The sequence below is a fragment of the Nesoenas mayeri genome, assembly GCF_963082525.1.
Source record: "Nesoenas mayeri genome assembly, chromosome: 2".
In the NCBI taxonomy this organism is placed as follows: domain Eukaryota; kingdom Metazoa; phylum Chordata; class Aves; order Columbiformes; family Columbidae; genus Nesoenas; species Nesoenas mayeri.
Window position 1 is genome coordinate 50,292,121 of NC_137543.1, and position 17,220 is coordinate 50,309,340.

At 40.4% G+C, this 17,220-nt stretch overlaps 1 protein-coding gene and 1 long non-coding RNA gene across 2 annotated transcripts; one reads left to right on the forward strand and one right to left on the reverse strand.

The window, feature by feature from the left end:
* Positions 1-3,230, forward strand: LOC308053467. The gene is made up of 3 exons (XR_013923629.1): positions 1-465; positions 1,428-1,483; positions 3,142-3,230. It is a non-coding gene; the product is annotated as an uncharacterized lncRNA (long non-coding RNA).
* RIOK3 (RIO kinase 3) lies at positions 1,650-14,090 on the reverse strand. The gene is given in 14 exon segments (XM_080364336.1): positions 1,650-3,954; positions 5,417-5,524; positions 5,891-5,980; positions 6,067-6,147; positions 7,124-7,283; positions 7,774-7,959; positions 9,017-9,144; positions 10,026-10,169; positions 10,874-10,983; positions 11,517-11,621; positions 11,748-11,893; positions 12,726-12,847; positions 13,879-14,046; positions 14,049-14,090. Coding segments are annotated over 14 exon segments (1,677 nt in total). The 5' UTR covers positions 14,076-14,090; the 3' UTR covers positions 1,650-3,852.
* Positions 14,091-17,220: the final 3,130 nt, after the last annotated feature.

Consider the following 17,220-nt stretch of genomic DNA (forward strand, 5'->3'; position numbering starts at 1 on the left):
CCGACAATCGGCGGCCGGCGGCTCAGGGCTGACAGAGCCCAGCTCCGCCCCGCCCTCGGGCGCGCGGGAGGCGGGGCATGCCGGGGCCCCGCCCACTCCGCCCGTGTCTTAGGGGCTCCGGTTCGCCTGCGTGGGAAGCGCTACTTCCGCGTCCTGAGGCGGCGCCGTGTGTCGGGCTGCGGTGTCGGGCTTGTTGCGGGCCGGTGTCGAGAGCCAGGTCTCGCCCGGAGGGAGAAGGAAGCTCCCAACCAGGCCGGGACGGCAGCGCAGGGCCTGTGTAGCCGCCCGGCCCCAGCCCGCAGGGCGGCGCTGCTTCCAGCCGCGGCCTGGAGCCGGGGCCGCGGGTTCGATACTGCCCTGCAGCGCAATGCCACGCTGAAATCCCGCCCTGTACCCGGGAAAGGCCTCAGGGACAGCCGGTGGCTTTGGTAGGAAGGAAAATACAGTGGACATGCCATACAGGAGGTAAATATGCTTGGCCCAACCTTTTATAGTGTTTTCTCAATTAAAAGAAACAAAGCAATACCACGCAAAAAACTTCAGGTGGGGGGAGAAAGCAACTGTTCACTGCTCTGCCTTAACTTGCTCTTTGCTGCATCAGGACTGAAAGGCAGCTGCTATTGATTATTGATACTGGTTTTGTACATGAAGCTGCTTTTTAGTGGCTGTGGTTATAAAATAGTTCGGAAAGGGAAATTAAACTCGTACTCTGCAAATAGTCCTTATTTCAGTAACAATATTAATAAAGCATTATTGAAGTTAAAGTCGGGGTTGCTTCTCAGCATTTATGCTTATTTGTGTTTTAGTTTGAGCAATGAACTAGGAAAGTTATGGGGTTTTTTTGTTGACGATGCACTGGCTAATGCCCGAATTCACTAGTTGCAAAACCTACAGTATAATTTGGAAATTGTGTGAGAACATGATCAATTGCGTATTTGTTTATTTGCTATCAGGTTCAGAAAGGGAAATAGAAGAAATAAAAATATGGGAGGGGAAGGAAGGGGGAAGCAATACCAAAGATACCAAATTACAAGTCTTCAGATTAGACCAGAGTGACACATATTAGTACAGGAGAAAGACAAATTTAATTACCAGATACTAACACGGTATCACACAAACATCTGCTTGCTGACTTGTGACTCAGTCCAACTGCAATAATTTCACATTGGACTAGAGAAACTCAAGTCACAACTAGGAATTGCAACAAGCTATTTGTTCTGCAGAACGGAACCCCCATGTGTGACCGAACAATTCTATGTTAGCTAGAAAGAGCAAGTATTTCCAGAGTGATTAGAGTACCTTAAAGTGTGTGAATTTTTACAAAATAAAAAGTTAATTGCATGTTAGCCAAAAGTTTAATTAATCCAAGGTCAAAATTTAAGAAATTCTACTGATGTTATGTTTAACGTTCCATGACTTCCCCACAGGACAGCAAGTACTTTCTGTAATTGCAAAAGGAATATTAAGATAGTAGAAAACCAAGGTATGGGGAAGGGGGGGGGCGGGGAGGGGCGGGAATCACCAAATATATGAAGACACAACTTGAAACTATCGTGATAGTTTTAGAATTGGCCATTAGAATAACCATAATGTCAGAAAAGTTAATCGCTTAGTTAACAACGAAAAATCTGTATTTACTTTAAATCATTCTATTTGGTTAATAATGGACTTTGAAATAAAAGGTTCTAGGATTAAGAACACGCTAACATTAGCAATTTTTCCTTGTTTTTAACTACTTGGTGAAGTTCCTAGATGTTTTAAAATCTCAAAAACAAATTCCCTAACCAGTTTTACTGCTGGAAGTGGAATAATGTTTAGGCAATATAATCAGGCCCAGTAGCTTTATATCACAGACCATTGGTTGTTGGGAGTTTTTGTGTGTTTGTTTTTTAAATCTGTGCTAGGCATATTTTAGAAAGAAATTACAAATAACAGTAACAACTTAAGCTTCCATTCAAGCACAGTGACAACAGCAGACTCCTCTGTTTCAGATGATGGCTCAAAACCCACCCCCACTTCCCTTCTTTCTCCTCTCTCTTCCCCTCACTTAATGCAAATATCCTTAACAATCAACATCTTTCCTAGACAAGTACCTTGTGAGGCATTAGCAACTGCTTTGAGATTTTTCCTGTAAGAAATGGTAAAGTATCAAAACTTGTAGAAAGCCTGGAATAGGACTATGCTTTTCTTTTTAAAAGCCTTCTCCTCTGAACACTTTGAGGAAGATCGAGTTATATTTGCTTTCACTCTTCCTGAAGGGGTTAGATAACTGTAGCACCTCCTCCCTCTCAGTACCTAAGTCTGTGCTTTCCCCAATATCATTATTTTGGACAACTGTTTCACCAAGCAATTAGAAATAGACTTAAGTATCCAAAAGATGTCAGTTCCTTTATTTCAAAAGCAAGATGTAAATGCAAGATAATTGTCCCATTTAGAAAAGGGAAGAGGATCCAAATACTGGAATAAAACTGGCAAAAACATGGAGTTTGTTTACTGTTTACATAGTACCCACCAAAATAGTAATTTTTCTATTGTTACAGTGAACTAGGGTAGTCCTACCTTAACACTGCCTTAGTGCACTACTGAGAATCAATGACGGCATGTACAAAGCAAAGAACCACACAAGAATCCCACCAGCTCTTAAGCTTTTACTTCACCACCAGTTTTCCAATTAAAAAAAAAAAAAAAATCACTTTCACAGCACACTGTGAGAATGTCACATGGAGCAACACTATATTCTGCTTGATAAAGAGCAGCATCAGTTAAAAATAAGTTGATCAGAATTTCTGAATTCCAAACCATCCCACTACATCAGTGCATCTTTTAATGTGCTGTTTTGGAGAGAAACACTGCTGGATTTTTACAACTTCCTAAAATAAAAAGACTAACATTAAGAATAAAAGCATGAGGAAAAAAACAAAGATTTGAGTATTCTTTTTGCTCTTGTAAGCAAAAGCTTAATTTAAAAGTAACGATGATCAATAATTAGTTTTCATGGTCTATGATTATCTTCAGAGTACAAATGTTTCATGCTTTACCCAGAATTTCAGTTATTATAATTTTTTGTTTGTTTGCACTTAGTTCTTGGAACCACTTCTTTATTAAGCATGAAGCTAGCTGAACTTACTCTTTGTTATGCAGCTTGGATGCAGCTCTCAGGAGTTCCTGGCATGTCACCAAGAAGTCCTCTGCTGGTTGGATTCAAATCTGTTTCTCATGTAATATCCAGCTGTATTTACAGAGATAGTTAGAGCCACATTCCATGTGCTTCAAATTAAAAGGTCCAGACTCTTTCACATTTAAAGACATTGGTTTGTTAACAGTTTCATATGACTGCAGCACATAGTTTGGCTTTTCGTTTTGCTCTTGGTGGAGAAGGATGAAAGGTTCACTGACATTGTGTCTATACACAATTTTAAATTATTTTTTCAAGAAGCTGGGTGGGGGGGAGGGCAAGGAAACTTTCCTAGTATGGTTTCCCACTAGATACTTCAGATGATCTAGATAATTTTTTGGTTTTTTAAACTAAAACATATAAGCTCTGAATCATGCAAAATATGACTGCCTCAGCTACATTAATCTAACGTAACTGGGCAACTGGTGAAGTTGTCAGACCATCCAAAGAGGTAGTGACAGTCCATTCTCACAGTGCCAGCCTGACATGTGGGCTAAGTTAAAAAAAAAAAGAAAACAAAACACTGAGGCATCACCGTATGCTCGCTGTGTTTTCCATTTTGGTGTTCCCAGCCAACCACTCTCTCTTGACATTGGCAGTTGACATTTACCACTGCACCAACATAGTTAGAAGCAGTAAATTTGTGTTTCATTTTGTTAGCAGCTATACACTCAGTGCTATTCATTATATATAGGTGGGTCTCCATCGCCTGAAAACACTGACAGTTTCTTTCCATGATTCTGCACGTGATCTTCATTCATCTTCTCCAAAGCTTCAATCTAGAGAGCCAAAAATAAATCCATGCTGAAATCATAAAACCACACCTGGCACCAGAATGTTTCTACATGGTGTGAAGAGGTAGCTACAGATGACTGATAGGTATATACAATATCGATATTTTGGTGATTCAGTCACATGTATGGGGCAATACACTTTGGAAGTACAGCTTGAAACATCTCAGCAAATTAGTAAAATTAGAAGCACTCATTTATAGTTTCACGCTACACAACAGAAATGCACGACTTGCAGGCAGGACTGGATGATTCTTAAGACTACAGCTGTATTCCCCAAAAGTACAGAGATATCTCTTTCTCCAACTCTGAACACCTCTACTGTAACTCAGCCAATCCATCAGCATTGGAGAAATTCCAAGTAATACTAAAAAAACAAACCAAATGCAACCATTTTTACTGGTGCAAGTTGAAGACAGTTATACTTCAATGTTTTATGCAATCAAAATAACACAGTACAGTAGCTTATTTTGATCTTCAGATTGTTACGTTTAGATTACTTCCTCTGATACTCCAGGGAGATAATTTTAGTTACTAGCAACTAAAGTCAAAGCCTGAAGTTTAAGGATGGGCTGCTCAAATTCACTTCAATGTAAACAGCAGTGCAAGTCTTTCCCATAAAACTTATAAGCACAAAGGATGATATAAAACAGTACCCCTCCACTCCCCACCTCAACGCTCATAACACAGTCAGTGAGGGAATTGTTTTTTGCTTGATTAACTGATACATAAGGATCATGGAACAGTGACATTGTGTTCCCTTTTATCTCTTCCTCACTTTGAGGACCTACCCCAAGAGGTAACTAGTTTCAAGCTCCCACAAGCTACATGCTAGACAAGCATAAACCTACACTGTCATTAGGAATTAAGTAGCTAGAGTTGCCAAGTTATCCCTACTTTAATTAGTAAATATGGATTATATGTATCTGATATCAGGATGTACACCTTGAGAAGTTACAGCCAAAATTTGAAAATTAAAAGTCAAAGGTGACCAAAGATTCCTAGTCCATATTTACACTAGCATGATTTTAGGCTTGAGAATTTAAAATGTGAGCTACAACTTTCAGTTCAAGTACCTTAAAATCTAAAACATGAAAAATAAGCAGTAGAACAATTTTTAACCTAGCTTTCCTTTCCCTGCACAACCTTTAACATATGTAAGGAAAGACAACAAAGGTAGCTTTAAAACAGATCACTAAATTTTCCTTAAGAAAGAAGCAATTACATGCAACATGAAGCCTTTTATACTTGGGAGCAGGAAAGGTGGTGGAGAGGTCTGTCAATCCGACTTTCTGAAATGTTTTTACTAGGTTGAAATAATCATGTTTTGAAAGAGAATGATTGCTGAAACACACACACACAGTAATTGTACAAGCTACACATGCACAGTTAAGGTATTACAACAGCTACTATAGCTAACCAAATTAAAATGTTAGACACAAAGATATACCTCTGCTTGGAAGTCTACTTCATTGTCAGCTGTAATGTTTAAACCTGAGACAGCATTGAAGAGTTCACGCTCATTAAGTGCTTCTGCCACACCTGCCTTCTGGAAGAACTAGTCAATATAAAAAGTACACATTAAACACTACTACACAAACCAAAATATTCTGTTTCCTTCCCCAAATTACAATTACAATATTTAGTTAAAATGAATTTTTTTGCTTTTGTTGACCTACAGATAAAAATAACTGAAAGAAGATTTAAGTTTCCGTGGTACTATTTCATTCTTCCACATTTTTTTTTTGCTTTTGGAGAACACCATCAGTAGAGACAATATGCAAGAGTAATCATATGCATATATACATGTGGTGGTGATTGTTTTGTTACGGAGTTGATTGGTTGGTTGATTTTTAGTTAGCTCTGAATTTTATTTTTGAGAACACTCAGTATAACAGAAGACTGTCAGATGAAGAGGTCTTACCTGTGCAACATTCCTACAGTCTCTGAACAAAAACTCAAGTCCATGAGGATGGGTTGGCTCCACAGACTGACTGACATCAATAAGCCAGACCTGTAGTCACAGAGACAACGATTCACTTTGTTTTAATGTTTCACATTAGATGAAGCCTTTCCTTTCCACATTAAGAACATGCTCACCTTCCCATCATGCCAAAGCATGTTGTATTCACTCAAATCTGCATGGACCAGGTTGCACTCCTTATACAACTGCTGCATCATCTGCAAGGAACCAGATGAATGAATCAATGAAGTCTGCTATACTCCAAATAAATATTGTTTGCATGACTATAACAAAACAAAGCCTTTCCCCGATCACCCACCCAATTTACACCGTTTTTTTCCAAGTCTTCAATAACGTTTAATACAGGGAATCAAATTTTTGGTAAACTGTCAGCAAACTACGCTTTTATCACTGAGCTTAGCTTTGGCAAGTCAGAAGAATCAGTCACCCAAACTCATTTCAGCTCTGCCAACCAGTCCAAGTGCAGGAGACGGATAAACACGTTCTCTAAATATACCTGTCATTCTCATCCCTGTCACACAGGACAGAAGTTGCACAGTTTTAGGTACTGAACCCTAACTAGTATGCAAGTTCACTTAAAACATAGTTGTGTTGCTCCACTGGTCTCAAGATTTGAGGCACAGACAATTCATATTATCAAGCTGCTGGGTTGGTTGGTTTTAATGTCTATAACATCATAGTCAGTAGACAACGGGTACACGTTTGAACCAATTACGGCAGATAATAGGGAATTAAGGTATCCACCATGCAATATTCTAATTCAATCTCTGATTTCTAAGTAGGCTAAAGAGAGGGGACTGAGGAGGGGGTCATGCTTAAACATTGTAAATTAATTATTCAGGAAGCCCAGAAGACTTCAGAGAACTTTCTAAAGCACATGTGCTTCTATAAAAGGGCAACTGCTTGCTCGTAATTCCTCTGCTGCTAATTTGCTGTTTGTCATCAAGTTCCAGAATGTTTTCCACTCAGATTAAGATTTGATTTTTTTTGTGCATAATTTCTTATTTATTCTAATTCATACATTAAACAGCAGGAAAAGAAGCCTTTGGACTCCATTATCTTGAAAGTGACGCAAGCATCCTGACAAGTAAATAAATGCTGATTTGTCCTTTAAGGTATTCCCCTAAAAGAAAACACAACCCAGAACTGGAGGAGAAATCAGCATTGTCTTACATTAAGAACCTGATAGTAAGCCTTTTTCATATCTTCACTATGAAGTGTTACATCCTTTAGTTTAGGAGCTGGGACTTGATCCTGGCCAATGAAAGACATAACCAAGACGTGTTTCTTAAGGATAACCACTTGAGGACAAGGAATTCCTGCATTTTGCATTCTGTGGATCAAAAACCAGATACTGATTAAGAAAAACAAAACAAAATCCCCCAAACCCTACAGTTCTAGTTCCTTTTTGCTCATTTCCAGTCTTACAGAGCTGTGTGTGAGAAACTTGATCCTGAGTCCAAAAGTTTTTGAAATAGACCAAATTGAAAACTGAATATAAATATTTCACAGTATTTCACATTGGAAAATTCAGATCTTAAAGTCAGAAGTGAGTCTAAAAATGCTCACTAAAAACTCAACACTTTTAGAGCTAGAGCCTGTTAACTTCATGGGCTTGTAAATTCTGCTTCCACATCAGTAAAGATGCATACAATTCACTAACCCGTACAAAACCAGAGGCTTATTCAATCTCTGCCAGGTTGTATATTACTTAGCTTAAAAATCAAATCTAAACTTCTACCCAGAACTAATGTATCTTCCTTAAATGAAGAACAGGAAACCAACAGGCATTTGGTAAGAACAGCAGGTATTTTTGTCTTTACCTTGTTAAGTTATGCATTTCTTTCTCAGCCCACATACGAATAATCTTTCGTGGATTCAATTTACTGAAGCGGTCTTTAAATCTGTAGTCATCCTTAATGTATTTGTCACGGTTCTTGAATTCATTAAGAGTTGTTTTAAACACTTTGATGGCACATTCTGGAGGTATAACTTTATCTTCAGTTGTGCTTATTGTGGAAAAAGTCAAATGCATAACAAAGTTAACTATTCACATATTTACAAGCAAATGCATGGGTTTGGTTTTTTTATTTCTATTAAAATATTGCAAGATATAGTGATTTTTTTTTTCTATAAGAGAAGATCTGATTTTCTATCAAATTTGGAAGCCGATTCAAGTTAAATTTATACAAGGTCAATGATTAAGCTTATATATGAGTGACTGGATTTTGGCCTTTTGATTATATGTTGCTTCTCACATAGGTTCCATCTCCCAGTTTGTTAATGTTTTACTTAAATATCGTAGCTAATAACAGTTGGTACTTGGTTTAAGAAATTACAACTGAAAAAAGGGCTTGCATTAGAATAATGGTAGTTTCATGTTTTGTTAAGCACCACAAAAATACTGCCCATTGAACAATACTAAGCAAAAGAACACTCTTGAACATCATTCAAGCAAAGATTAAAAACAAACAAACAAACAAACCAACTTATGGAGGTCCCTCTCAACATCTCTAAATAGATTATCTGGATTTGGATTTTATTAGTTCTTTCTTAACTTCCTTTAAACTAGTGGTGTTTCAATGCACTACAATCACTACTAACGTACTACAATCCTTCTAGCGTGGTAGTGTTTAAAACTGGACTCTTGCAAGACTTGCGAAGTGAACAGCATTGCTACACTGTTCTCAGGGTAACCCAAAATTAACAAACAGCACCTCCACTGAGCTGCACAGATGGAGCCATTAATACAGTGATCTGTATGGAAAGACAATTTTCAGGTAGCCTAAGATAATCATGACAGATCTGCAGCATAAGACAGGTCAGTGGAAAGAGCTCCTCAAAATCTCAAGTCTTCCTTTTTTTTGTAAAAGGAATACACATTTTTCCACAGAAAACTATAGTGGATTTGTCCCTGTTCATTAAATAGTCTCCAAGGAGGAAAGTGGGGAATTTTTAACTTGACGGTTGGTGTCATCTAGTTTAAATATTTTTGTGGTTTCTGCTTTTTAAACTATCTCTGGTATAATACTTAAAGCTACTGTCAGTAAAAAACAATATACTTACTTTCCCCCATATGCATGAAAAACAACAGATTCTTTTCCTGTGCTGACACAGCCTGTGATGGTCTCCAGCATCCCAGAATTGACCATTTTGTACATAAGTAAACGTGTTTTAGGATCCACTGCTTTCTCCTACAATCAAGAAATGAACACTCAATTCATTAAAATAATTCTTTGCTTTACAGTGAATTTAGAGTATTTATATACTTTAAGTGTTCACCTAGGTGGAAAGACTAATGTATGAAGATCATTCTCTCAATTGATAAAGAAAAAAACAAAAAAAACCCAAACAAATGAAGCAAAGCCAAACTACTCCAGCACTACCATCTTAAGATTTCTTACTCTCACATACCTTATCAGCTACGTAGCAGACAATATTTTACCAGTTCCGCATGAAGTACAGACTGTGACTCAAGAGCACTTTCTATAGTGTTTTCAAGAAGTCTTTGCAAATCTTGAATAAAAATATCCCAAATATTACATCCCTTTTTTATCAGTAACAGTAAAATAAAAAATGAAACACCCAAATTTGAAGAAGTCCACAGCAGGAATTACCAGAGGCCCTGCTCTAAACTCACCCACAAAGCATATCAACTGACTTCCTAAACTATTAAGTCAGAGGTTTACTTGGTCACATAATCTTCCCGAAACTTGCTATGAAGACAGATATTTGGAGTCACATTATTCAGCTGCAGAGTATTAGTCCTCTGGATTGTTTCTAGTAAATAATTTCTGGGTCGTTTATTCATTGTAGCTCATTAAGAGAAGTTTAGAAAGACAAAGGGAAAAAAATTGAAGCTGCTTGCTCTTATTTTTATATAGCACTCACAATAATGCAGCTCAAATAAAGACAGCCTTTTTCTCATAGGAGTTGGCTGATACCATCTCCTTCAGCAACATAAACATAATATCATTTAACTGTTTTAATAAAAATCAAATGTTTCAAGGAATCACCAGTGTTCAGCTGTTACACAAAATAAAAAGTATATAGAGAGACTCTATTAAAAACATACAGCAGTGGAGTGCTCCTTCTTTTCATGAAGCCTTGCACTTCGACGTTCCTCAGAGTACGCATGCTGCTTTAAGGCATTGAAGACTTGATTTGACAGCTTTAAGTCCATTCCAATTCCATCCCCAACTTGGAATTCAGGTGCAAACTACAAGTAGAAATAACAGAAATTTAAGCATCGTTACTAGCAGACATCAAAAGCTGGCACAAACAGAAATTTCTCTTTCTGATTTGTAAAAACCTAGTGTAGAGTAGGACCTATGTGAAACCCACTTTGTGTAATGTTACTATTACGTTAAAAAACATATTGCTCTGAGAACTCTAAGTTCTGCCCAAATTGATCTGAGATTACCTAATATCCTGTAAAATAGCACTTGCAGCATTTCCTTATTTGCAGAAGTTGTACCCGTTACATTAAAGTAAGCAGAAGGTATGTACTATGGATAAACAGACTGAAAAGCAGAAAGTCAAACAATCGACTGAAAATAAGTTACTTGGCTCATCAGGCAAAATTAATTAAAAAAAACAGGCTACATGACAGTTATGCTTTTCAAAAATAGCCTTGTTTTTTCATTCGCCTGTGTACCAAACTTGCTGATAGTTTTGTTTTGCCAAAACAGTTCTGTGCAAATTCTTGAATCGCAGCCATTAACGAACTATTATTAAACAAAAAACCTGCACAACTCAAACAGCCAATTTGAGTAACTAATCCCGGCACTGCATTGCTTTAATCCAACTGAAAAAAATAAAAATAAAATCTGCACTGTATATCGTAGCACAGATGGACAAACATTATTTCTTTGGTTGAGTTACAGCACTCTAGTTTTACACACAAAACAAGTTTTCACTTACATTTTCCATGCGAGCAGTGTTCTTTCTTCCACATACCACTTCATCATGCTTAGTAGTGATGTCTTTTCCTTTTCCTATGAAGCCCTTTCTTGGTGTAGTAGTAGGTTTGTCTGCCAACAGTGAGAAAAATAATTCAACTTCACATCTAAACAAACCTAAGTAATGCTCATAAAGGTTCCACAACGCCCACAAACAAATGTAACATAATTTCACTTATTAAACAAAATACTTCAATTGTATGATCTTAATGCAGTCTTCTTTTATCCTAAACATGACAACTTCTTTTGCTATGTTATGACTTAATTCTTTGTCTTCTCTGACGTGTCAGACACACTTTTGACATTTTGAAAACAGAAATATTCAATAGAATGTGCAGATGCTCCTAGCCAAATGTAGATGACAGACAAGCATATCCCACAATACTTTCAATGTACAGTAGTTATTTTACCAGATTAAGCCACTGAGGCACATACACTGACAGACAGAAGCCTGAAGTTACCCGCTCAACTTCCTTCATAACACCTCCCAATTATGTGACCTGATTTTACATACAACCAGTAGGTCTCCTTACATTCAAGAAATACTAATGTCATTCTTAGGTCTATCATCTGAAGAAATTGTATTGTTTAAAGCTGCCACATACCTGCTCTATAAGGATCATGACGGGTATCCTGCCAATCAACCTCATCCTCTGAGCTGTCACTGTCATAGGGATGTACCTTCCGATAATTTTCAAAGGATATGGAGACTTGAGAAACAAAACAAAAAAGCATGTCTGATTACCAGGGATTTGCTACTTCCTCACAACTCTGTCAACTTAAGCAGAGTGCCAAGGATATCTCCAAAGCAAAAATATCTCTTCTGATGAGGGTACCTTTGCTATCTCCATTGATCTTCTTCTCTTCACGCCGAAGCTGTGCATCATATTCCCTGTCAAATTCCATCTGCAGCATCTGAGCTAGCATTAGGTCACTAGAAGTGTCAACATTTTCTCCTGTAATAAATGGTCCTTCGGCAACACTATGTAAAATGAAAGCAGAAATTTAAAAAATTAAACACTTTATACCATTTCACTCTATACAAAAGACATCATGCAGAGCGGCATAGAAACTAATGGATCTCAACTGTCTGACCCCCCTCCAAGCCAACACTAAATATTAATAGAGCATGACTTTACTTCTCTTTGCCAGTCCTTTGCAATGCAAATATTACTTAAACTTTTACTTGTTTACTATTCTGTAAGAGGCATTAGGCTCTATTTTTAAGATACACTTCATGAAAGAGAAAGAGTATCTTAAAAGTAGGTATATCTATGTTTACATCTTTTTATAACCAAATAAAAACTTTTTTTAAAAAAAGAAATAACAATAAAACCAAAACAGTGTTGCTTTGCTGTGCTTCACAGAAAAGATGACAAGCAAAATTTGTATGAGTTTTGAACTAGTAAGCTCTTGGCCTATGTTTAGAGCTTCCAAGTGTTAGGAGGATATGGGTGACACACCTGACAGTTCTCAAAACAACACTGTACACTGCTAACAAGAATCTCTAAAAGGGAAGAAAAAACACATTTGTGACGTTTCTCAAAAGATCGCTTACAGACTTGCTTAAAGCACCCAAAACAACATGCAGAAAATATCAAGAAAGAAGACTATCTTCTCTGTCATCCTTACTAAGGAAGAGTTTTAACTGGCAAAGCCATCTTCACTGAAAAAGACCTGAAGAAGAAGTCAGGAGAAAATAGGCAAAACATTTACTACATGACTACGCATTAAGTACACTGTAAGAAAATACATAAGAGATAAAAGATGGCTTCAAATCTATGAAGATCACTAATCCAGGATTTTAAACTTACGCAACCACTTCAGGAAAAGCAGCATTTTCTTCTTCTAGCTGTAGCTCTTTTGCCAGCTGTTCGCTCATCACATCAGCAAGGGAACATGACATTGATGTTGCATTATGGGCTCCCCATGGACACTGTAAATAAATGTTTCATTCAGGTCAGCAAGAAATGCAGTAACTACACAATAATCAGGATAATTAGGATCATTGGCTCTAAAATAAGCTCATGTAATCTTATAAGAGCTTGTCTTCTACAGATATTTAGGGAAAGATGATGAACTAAAGTACAGAAAATACCTCAAGGAGTAGTTTCATAAACTCAATAAGAGAACTGTGATTGAAAGGATGTTGATGGTTACTTACTACTGGGGAGAGAGTCACTTTATCAGTGCCAGTACCCTCTGAAGAGAGGGGCAAAGCCTTCCCAGTAAGCTCGCTTACAAGTATATGTAGAATCTGTGTAATAGTTCTCAGAACAACACAACACTAATGGCCTAGGCACGGCTTTCTCCCCCGTTTTTAGAGCCCTGAGAGGACAGCCGTCATAAACACCCCTTCAAAAACACAGGACACACACACACACACACACACTTTGTGTGGAAAGGTGGGGGTTGGGGAATGATGAATCCAACCCAGTTGTGACTCACTGCCTACTGCCTTGATAACCACACTGACTTGGATCCAATTCCCTGCTCACCCACTGAGCCGGGAGACAAGCGGCTCGTTTATCGGTGTGTGACAGCAGCTCTCTCCACCAAGATAACTGCGCGCAGCAGCGAACCCCACCGTCCCGGCCAGCGCAGCTCACTGCCCACTTCGGCAGCGCAGCCAAGTGCTCGGTTTGCCAAATCACTGTGACCCCTCGCTGTGTTGACACCGCTTCACCGCGGCCCCTGGAAGCCCCAGCCTGCCGGGAGCGGGAGCAGAACAGCCGCCTAGCGGCGCTACCTCCGGGCCTGCCCCCTGGCCCCAGCGGAACTGGGCCGGAGGCGGCGCCCGAGCCCCGGCAGCCCCGTCCTCCCCCACCCCCGAGGAGCCAGCCAGCGCCGGCCGCGCCTCCACGGCCCCGGAGGGTCGAAGTGCCGGGGGGAGCCGGGCACAGCCCCGCGAGCCGCCGCCAAGGCCTGGCAGCGCCCAGCCGCCCGCTGCGCCCGGGCCCCTCTCACCTTGCTCTGCCAGGCGGGGCCCGGCCCGGCGTCGGGAGCGGCGGCGACTTCTACCGAATCCATCTGTGCATACAGGGGCGGGCAGGCAGCGCGGCGACAGCGGGGACTTCTCCCAGGACAGCGACGCTCGGAATACTGAACCTTCCGGGTTCTCCCCTCTTCTCTCTTTCACCGTCACCTGCCGTCAGGCTCCCCATTGGCCGCCAGCTCGGGGCTTCGCCCGCCTTTCCGGTGATGTCACCGGGGCGGCCGTGGGGTCCCCGGTGGAGCCCGAAGCCCCTCGGGACCGCCCCGGGGGGTTGAGGCGGTGGGCTGGGGGGCCGGCAGCTGGGGGCAGCGCTGGGGGCAGCGCTGGGTGCCCGGGCGGGGGCAGCCGGGCCGCCGGGGAGCTGTGCTGACAGACAAACAACCGGGATGACATCACTGACTAACCCCTTTTTGCCGAGTTTTCCACGGACTGTGTGTCCAGTTGTACGCAAGCTCTCCGGGAAGGCTTTGCCCCTCTCTGCACAGGGTACTGGCACACCGACCCTTTCTTTCCACCCGTTAGTAGGTGACCGTCAACATCCTTTCAATCAGAGTTTGCCTTACTGAGTTTATTAAACTACTTCTTGAGGTATTTTTCGGTACTTCATTTCATCATCCTTCCCCAAGTATCTGTAGACGACAAGCTCTTAAAGGTTACATGAGCTTATTTTAGAGCGTTATTCTAATTATCCTGATTATTGTGTTGCCACTGCATCTCTTGCTGACTAGAATAAAATGTTTATTCAGAGGCAATGTTTGCTTTTATCTAAGGAAGTAAGGAAGGGAAGGGGGAAAAAATATAAGTAAACAAATTAATTTGATCCTCATCCCATGACTCACTACAAATACAAAATTAAATCCTTCATATGTTACCTGGCACCTGTTACACCTCAATTGTTTATGTAATGTTTACCTGGAAATAAAATGCTCTATTTCCAGGACAGGGCTGACTGGATGGTGTTTTGCTACAACACAGTCGCTGTCTGACATCTGCTTGAGCAAGTTTCCCACCAGGAAGGAAGTGATGCCCAGAAACCTCCTCGGACCCAGCTCACCACCAGTTGTCAGCACTATCTGCAATGTCCAACACTGTGCCGTTGCTGCCACTGACGATAACCAGAAAAGCAGCTGAACCAAGCCAGCAGGCTCCCAGAGCAGGAGGAGTGGTAAGGGGTCATACAGCCCCTGCAGCATCCCCCAGCCTGTGCAGAGTAAATTCCCTGTTACACATCAAGCAAAGCCCATGCTGCCAGCAAAAGCCACTCTCGTCAACTCTTGGGCATGCAAGAATCAGCGTTGTCGGCCAAAGTTCATCTAATTTGTCCTTAACAACCTACAATGATGTAAGACGTTACAGTCTCCCAAGACAATCTGTTCCAGCATTCATTACTGCAGCAAGTCCACAGCTGAAGGTTTGGGAGAGGGTTGTAGTGCACAACCCACAGGCACAACACAGGCGTGTGCCACGGAGGTATTGGGATGGCTTTATCTGGTGATGCGGTACCAGTGTGGTTCTTATCCTCTCTGCCCTTAGCCCTGGAGGAAAGAGATTATTTTTATTCCCTTTGCAGCCACTTTTTGGGGCATGAAGATTGCTTCTGTGCCCTCTTCTAGCTTCTTTGGCTAAATTTATCAGTTTTATAAATGCATGGAATGTCAAAGTAATGTCCTGTTGCCCCGAGAAAATCATTACTGTAGCACGGCTGTAGAAGCACTGATTATGAAAATGGGTTTTGGTAGTTTTTGATTCAAAAAGGCATTAGCAAAGACTTAATATTCCTGTGTCATTTTATTTATTTTTAAATTTTCAGAAATATGTCTTTTGTATGAGTCTCTTAAATATTACCTGATTAAGCCTTGGTCCCATGACCTCTTACACAAGGATCTAGTTTTCCACTGAATTATATTATGAATAAATGTTCTATAAAATGACATATAAACAAAATAATTTGCCATACATTCACATCTCCTAATAAAAATAGTTTAAAATCTAGATAGAGCAGAAACCTCCCTTCATACCACTCAAAATAATTCCAAAGCTGTATAGCAATTACTCAATATGTAATTCAAGTTAGTCATGATCGTGATAAACAACATTGGCAGAAATTTATATCTTCATACTTAATCCCTCACTGTCAGTGGCTTACAAGAATTTAAACCTGCCTCTGAATTTTGCTGTAGGAAGATATATCATCTTTGCCCGAGTCTCTGACTTATAGTAAGAAATACTGTAAGAAACACAGAGCAATATCACTGTAGTATTTTGCATGACAATGATACTCCACTAAAAATTCAAAAGTATTCTTATCACATGCTTACATTAGTTTTTGTAGATACCTGCAAACTTCTCTTATTATTTTTTGAAGCTTTACAGGCTGAATTTTGGCACAATGTAAGGTATACCTTTGTTGCAAAATACACATTTGACATGCTTACATAAATGTACGCTCTGCAAAGTGTAGATGCTGTATCACACACTCTGCCCTCTCTATTGCATCAATTTTTGTGGCATGTCAGTGATCTCTGTAGGCCCGGAGGGAGTAAACCTTTCAGCACCGGAAATCTAAAAACAGGGTGCACGGAGAGAGCCCTGTATTTGCATTACCTCAGCAAAGTCGAGGTGGGGCCTGCACAGATAGGGCCTTGCCAATACCAGATCTGGGAAGAATGAGGTTTACCTAGGTCATAATAAAAGACCGCCCAGTGATCGTGACTAGGTAGGGCATGTCTTTCACTGCTTCTCTACTTCCCTGGGCTATTTACAGCTTACACATCACCGATGAATCACAGAATCATAGAATAATTTGGGTTGGAAGGGACCTTCAAAGGGCACCTAGTCCAACCCCTGCAATGAGCAGGGACATCTTCAACTAGATCAGGTTGCTCAGAGCCCCATCCAGCCTGGCCTGGAATGTCTCCAGGATTGGGGCATCTACCACCTCTCTGGGCAACCTGTGCCAGTGTTTCACCACCATCAGTGTAAAAAATTCCTTCCTTATACTTAGCCTACATCTCTCCTCTTTTAGTTTAAAACCATCACCCCTTGTCCTATGGCAACAGGCTAAAAAGTCTGTCCCCATCTTTCTTATAGGCCCCTTTCAAGTACTGAAAGGTGGCAATAACGTCTCCCCAGAGCCTTCTCCAGGCTGAACAATCCCAACTCTCTCAGTTTGTCCTCACAGCAGTTCCAGCCCTCTGATCATTTTTGTGACCTCCTCTGGCCCCTCTCCAACAGGTCCATGTCTTTCCTGAGGACTCCAGCAGAGCTGGACACAGCACTCCAGGTGGGGTCCCACCGGAGCAGAGCAGAGGGGC